Source organism: Cibotium barometz, chromosome 3 (genome assembly GCF_041138505.1).
Source record: "Cibotium barometz isolate CiBa-2024 chromosome 3, ASM4113850v1, whole genome shotgun sequence".
In the NCBI taxonomy this organism is placed as follows: domain Eukaryota; kingdom Viridiplantae; phylum Streptophyta; class Polypodiopsida; order Cyatheales; family Cibotiaceae; genus Cibotium; species Cibotium barometz.
The window spans coordinates 57,492,477-57,498,336 of NC_141048.1; the positions used below are offsets into that span (position 1 = coordinate 57,492,477).

Consider the following 5,860-nt stretch of genomic DNA (forward strand, 5'->3'; position numbering starts at 1 on the left):
AAAGAGATTAACGTGGGACCATTGGAAGGACTTCCAAGACACAGACCACATTGTAAGTGCTTGTGTTTTGTATTTCAACGTTGCAAATAAGGTGATTGATATACATTTTTCTGCCTTGCACAGATTTGTACCCATCCAACCTTCAGGAGTGGGAGCCTGCACAATGCTTGACGGGGTTCTTGAATGTCGTACATGGTGAGGTGGGGGAACTTCAATATGAAGGTCGTGCACCAAGTGATCTCGCAAGAAGTAGAACATATTTCTATGACTCATTTTATACCTTGCCCACTCAATCGAGTCGACATGGAAAGTTGGAACGTATTCCGTTGCCCGCACTTGATAGTCCGGAGTGGCCATTGCTTGACACAGAAGTGATAGAGTCATACAGGACCAAAATGTTTAATGATATTAAATGTGCTATGAAGCCTAGCATTGGTGCAAGAAATGTGCACTTAAGTTTGTTTGTTCCAATTGCATGCTTTGTTCATTTATTTTCTGATTGTAAACAATTGAGAAAAACTAGAACAACTTTTGTGTGCAAAGATGTAGATGAAGTCTGGCTTGATCATTTGTTTGACAAAGGTTGGAGAGTGAAATCATCAAAGGGAGATGATTTGATCGAATGTCGATTGAACACCTCCGACATTGCATTTCGGTGAGTGTTAAAACATTAAAATGTATTTTTGTGAAACAGTTACAACGCTTATTTGATTATTCTCGGAAAATTATCCTAATGATATTTTGGAATCAGATACTATATTGCCAGGCAACATCTGTGCATGTCATTTACTTATAGAAGGTGGCGATGGATCAACAACAACTGGGAAAGCATGGACCAAGATACAAGAGATGGCAGCCACTCTTGCTTGATAGATATAGTTATGATTCGACAGGGTCACCCATCTTTGACATTGGAAGTGGAAGAGAATTGGACTCTCGAATATGTTAGGAAGGAATTAGAAGTAGCTATTCAGAATCCTCCAGATCAATTTTGCTTCAAGCTCGATGGTCGGAAGCTAAGTAAAAGAAGAGAGCATCAGATCATTTGTAAAGATGTTGCAGCCCCACATGAATTGGAGGCACTAGAAGATATATGATGTGACCATGTATACGGTGACAATGTATTTTCCATATGCAATAAACTTATCTATTCAGAACATTGCTTTTGTAATGCTTTATTGTTTAAAACAATGTAATGAAGGCAAGAATTCCCCAATTGAATTTTTATGTACACAAAAAAAGGCTTAAAGTAAGAAAGCAAGCAGTGAAGGAACACAGTAGCAAATTTGATCCTCTGATTTTCAAATGATAAGTGTATTTACATTTGATGTTCTCCCTCCAATACATGTATAGCTGCATATTTACGAACGTACATTTGTTGGAAGAAGGAAAAAACTATTTATGGCTGGAACCCATAGGTATCGGCTTCAGGATGGAGCCAGGGCTCTTCTCCTAAGTATGGAGCCCATGAAAGAGGCTCAGACGGGCCTATCCCCCCTCGTGGATTGGGCGGGATGAAGTCCACTGGCCCGTCTGGAGGCATAACTTCAGCGACCTCGATCAATTTCGCAATCGTTTCCTCCCTAAACGTTTGGACGTCTAGGTCCACGTAGCGAGACATTGATGGAAACTGCCATCACAATTCATCAAGGCATAAATAAGATCAACATGACAATATATAAGAAGATAAACAAGCGCACAAATGCGTATGGGAGCTGAAAATGCTTACATCCTCTGAAGGGAGCTGAAAAATGCTTCGTAGCAGCAACATTGCATTAAGTGCAACCCTCCACCCACAGCTGTAGCCATCTTCTTGTTTGGGGACACTAACCCTACGGATGGTCGATCGATCCAGGGTGTCGATGTCCATGCTGAGGCTCTCGTAAGCTGCCATTAGTTTCCTGACTCCACTGTAAACAGAGACCAATCATTATCCTGATCAATCCGGACTTCTAACTCAAACAATAATATGTATCTTAATGATTTTTACTTACAGCAAAACATTTCCATGGACACCAGATGTCGAATTTGCAAGGTAAATGACATTTTCTTGCACGTCGACTAGTAGAAGACTCCAATGGGAACTGCACAATAGAATTCTATTAGTTTCAATCCAAAGGAAGCACTACATAACTCGTGTACGGTGATTCCTATAAACATCATGCGAGAGAGAGAGAGAGAGAGAGAGAGAGAGAGAGAGAGAGAGAGAGAGAGAGAGAGAGAGAGAGAGAGAGAGACAAACTCACTTTTCATGATATGCCAAAAAAAATACTCGGGCATCGTCCAGCTGGACCTCCCGAAACCAGTTCAGCACATCGAGGTACGGAACTGCCTCTACTACCAACAGTGTTGAGACCAGTGAATCAATCTGGAACACTCGTTGCTGTACATCCTCGGGCAATAGCGAAATAACAAAACTTCACAAGGAAACATATCAAGAGTGAGGCATCAACTTTAAGAGCCAAGAATGAAAAATTGTGGGAGGACAGAGAAAAGCGTATACCTTAAAACACATCTGAGCACTTTGTCGTTGACTTCAGTTTTGGGATCAAACAAAATGTTGATTTCTTCAGCATGAATCGGGAAATAACATCTATGTCCTCTAATATTAAAGGGTACATAGAACTCCGGCAACAAAAATTGCAGCGCCTCCCGATTCATGGCGTGGAGTGCTCGAACATTTTCCCTTTTTGTTTGCAATGCAAGCATTGCAGCTTGATGTTCCCTTTGAGCGCTTGTCATTAAATTTGCCCGAGTCTGATGCTCATGATCTGGACCTCCCTCGGTCACCTCTTCAATTCTCACTTTTTGTACAGGCCGGACATCCAAAATTTGTAACATTCGTTCATCAGTAAACGTAACTGGTCTAAGTGACTTATCATATCTGAAACGAAGGGCTATTAGGCTGAAAAAATCTTTGTCCATTACTGTCACCCTGTGTGCGTGGGCAGCAAGAACGTAACTATCCAAAAAAAATTCGATCATCCAATCTTCTGTGGCCTCTTGCAAGCAAAACAAGGCCGATGCCTTCCACCTAAACAAAATTCCATTCTGCTCACAAATTCTCCTGGCAAGCCTCTGGAAAGGCAATCTGGGAATAGCAGCTGTCGGGTGCTTCATAAACTTTTTGATTTCTCGCAGGGCTGCCGAATGCTCTGCGAAACGCCTGAGTCTAGGCTGCGTTTTGGACAATCGGGAAGGACTGCTTGATTTTCTTGATCTTGAGGCTTTCAGAACGCCCATCTTCTTCCCAGTAGATGAGGGAGCTGCATTATCAATGGGTCTAGCTGTATGCCTTACACGAGCCATCTGAAAACGCAAGAAAAAGCAGAAAACTTTGCTATTCAGTAGTACACGATTAACAATTCACCATAAAGCGAGAGAGGGGGGCCAAGAAAGCAATATGCACTTCCTCGCGTTATGGTGAATCCATTCACCATAACGAGAGATGAAGGTCCACAGAAACACAATAATTTTTCTCGCATTATGGTGAATTCATTGACAACAATAAGAGGCGGATTATCGTGCATTCTTTGAGCTTCGATCTTGCGTTAAAGTGATTTGATTCACTATAACGCGAGACTAAGAGCCAGTCAAATCAAAACAATCCTCCTCGCGTTATAGTGAATCGATCTACTACAACGGGAGGAGGGTTCTCCCGAATCTCTTACCTTTCCGTCTAGCAGTTTGGTGAGTCGATTCACCATAACACATAGAGCAGTATTGAGATTCTAATGACTCGTCGTCTGCTTTACGCTGAATCGAATCACCATGACGGAGGGCAAACAGTCGAAGAGAAAACAACGGCAGGGGCAAACAGTCGAAGGAAAAACGAAACAATCAAGTATTATACAAGAAACACAAAACAATCAAGTAATACACTTTCATCACATTCTATGAGTGGGAATGGATGGAGACTGTCGTGTAGGAGGTGATTTAATTGACACCAATAAGAGGTGGATTATCGTGAATCCTTTGCCCTTTGGTCATGCGTTATGGTGAATTCACCATAACGCGAGTCTAAGGGCCAGTCAAAGCAAAACAATCCTCCTCGCGTTATAGTGAATCGATTTTCGCGAATCTCTTACGTTTGCCTTCTCCCTTGGTGATTCGATCCACCATAAGACATGGAGCTTATTGAGATTCTAATGGCCCGTCGTGTGCTTTAAGGTGAATCGAGTCACCACGGCAGAAGGCAAACAGTCGAAGAATAAACAATGGCACAGGGCAAACAGTCGAAGAAAAAACAAAACAAACAAGCAATATACAAGAAACTTACAAAACAATCAAGTATTATACAAAAACTTACATTTCTTGCTTGTGAATGGATGGAGACTGTCGTGCAGGTGTTGGAAAGTCGGTTCAGTACTGTGGCGGTAGTCGGAAGTCAGCTGGAGGCAAGCAGGAGGACGGACAAGGCAAAATCGATAAGAGGACGAAAAGGTGGCGTGATTAACGGCTTTGATTAGTCTTTAGAGCGAACACACGTGCTGGCGGGCTGCCAGGGCGACTAGGCGGCGCTAACGTGTCGTATAGCATTAAAAAGGGCTTTGATTAAACTTTATACCTTGTACACGTGCTAGGTACACGGCGGGATGCCACGTGGCATTCATGGAATGGCGGGTGAAAACGCGGCGCTGACGTGTCGCGTAGCATTAAAAGCGGATTTTGTAGGATACTCATCTCATTTATTGCCTCTTTTGCTAGGTACACGGCGGGATGCCACGTGGCAGTCATGGAATGGCGGGTGAAAACGCGGCGCTGACGTGTTGCGTAGCATTAAAGACGGATTTTCTAGGATACTCATCTCATTTATTGCCTCTCATTTATACAACGGCCTTTATCTCCATCAACGACTGACTATCTCCTCCAACCCTCCTTCATCAATCATCCTCCTGTATCCAACGTCAAAGACAAACCTCCAACCTCCTTCATCTCCATCTCCTGCGACGATTGTATACAATTCGTTTTCCTGGTATTTTTATCTCCTTTGTGCTTTTTTCTTCTTTTGTTATTTCGTTGTTTTGGTTTCAGTCGTGGAGAACTTCTTGCTTTGTCTTTTCATCGCGTTAAGGTGAATTGAAAACCTATGACTCCTCGCGTTATGGTGAATTGACTGCGAAGTAGAGTATTTTAATTCGTTCGACACCTCCTCTCTCAGTATGGGTACTGGAGAACTATCTTTATTTTTAATTCAACATAACGTTAGAGGCGTTGCCAAAGGATGATAAAGTCGTCATATTGCGGTGAATCAATTCACCACAAAGCGAGCGAAGGTCCCATAGGAAGCACAATACTCCTCCTCGCATTATGGTGAATCGATTCACCATAACGCGAGAAGAGGTCCTTGACTTAGTTGCAATTTTATTTGCGTTAGGGAAAATAGATTCACTACAACGCGAGGAGGAATACCTGAATTCCTCTGGCATCTCCTCTCGCGTTATGTTGAATCCATTTACATTTTCTTCTTTTGTTATTTCGTTGTTTTGGTTTCAGACGAGGAGAACTACTTGCTTTGTCTTTTCATCGCGTTAAGGTGAATTGAAAACCTATGACTCCTCGCCTTATGGTGAATTGACTGCGAAGAAGAGTATTTTAATTCGTTTGACACCTCCTCTCTCAGTATGGGTACTGGAGAACTATCTTTATTTTTAATTCACCATAACGTTAGAGGCGTTGCCAAAGGATGATAAAGTCGTCATATTGCGGTGAATCAATTCACCACAACGCGAGCGAAGGTCCCATAGGAAGCACAATACTCCTCCTCGCATTATGGTGAATCGATTCACCATAATGCGAGAAGAGGTCCTTGACTTAGCTGTAATTTTATTTGCGTTAGGGAAAATAGATTCACTACAAT

General features: G+C 42.4%; 1 protein-coding gene across 1 annotated transcript; it reads right to left on the reverse strand.

Annotated features, from left to right (window-relative positions):
- Positions 1-1,303: 1,303 nt before the first annotated feature.
- LOC147640299 (uncharacterized) lies at positions 1,304-2,841 on the reverse strand. Its single transcript, XM_086825082.1, has 5 exons — positions 2,504-2,841; positions 2,247-2,417; positions 1,995-2,084; positions 1,730-1,910; positions 1,304-1,630 (listed from the first exon to the last, which is right to left on the reverse strand). The coding sequence occupies exons 1-5, from the start codon at positions 2,839-2,841 to the stop codon at positions 1,400-1,402; spliced, it is 1,011 nt and encodes a 336-aa protein (XP_086681208.1). The 3' UTR covers positions 1,304-1,399.
- Between the last annotated feature and the right edge of the window lie 3,019 nt (positions 2,842-5,860).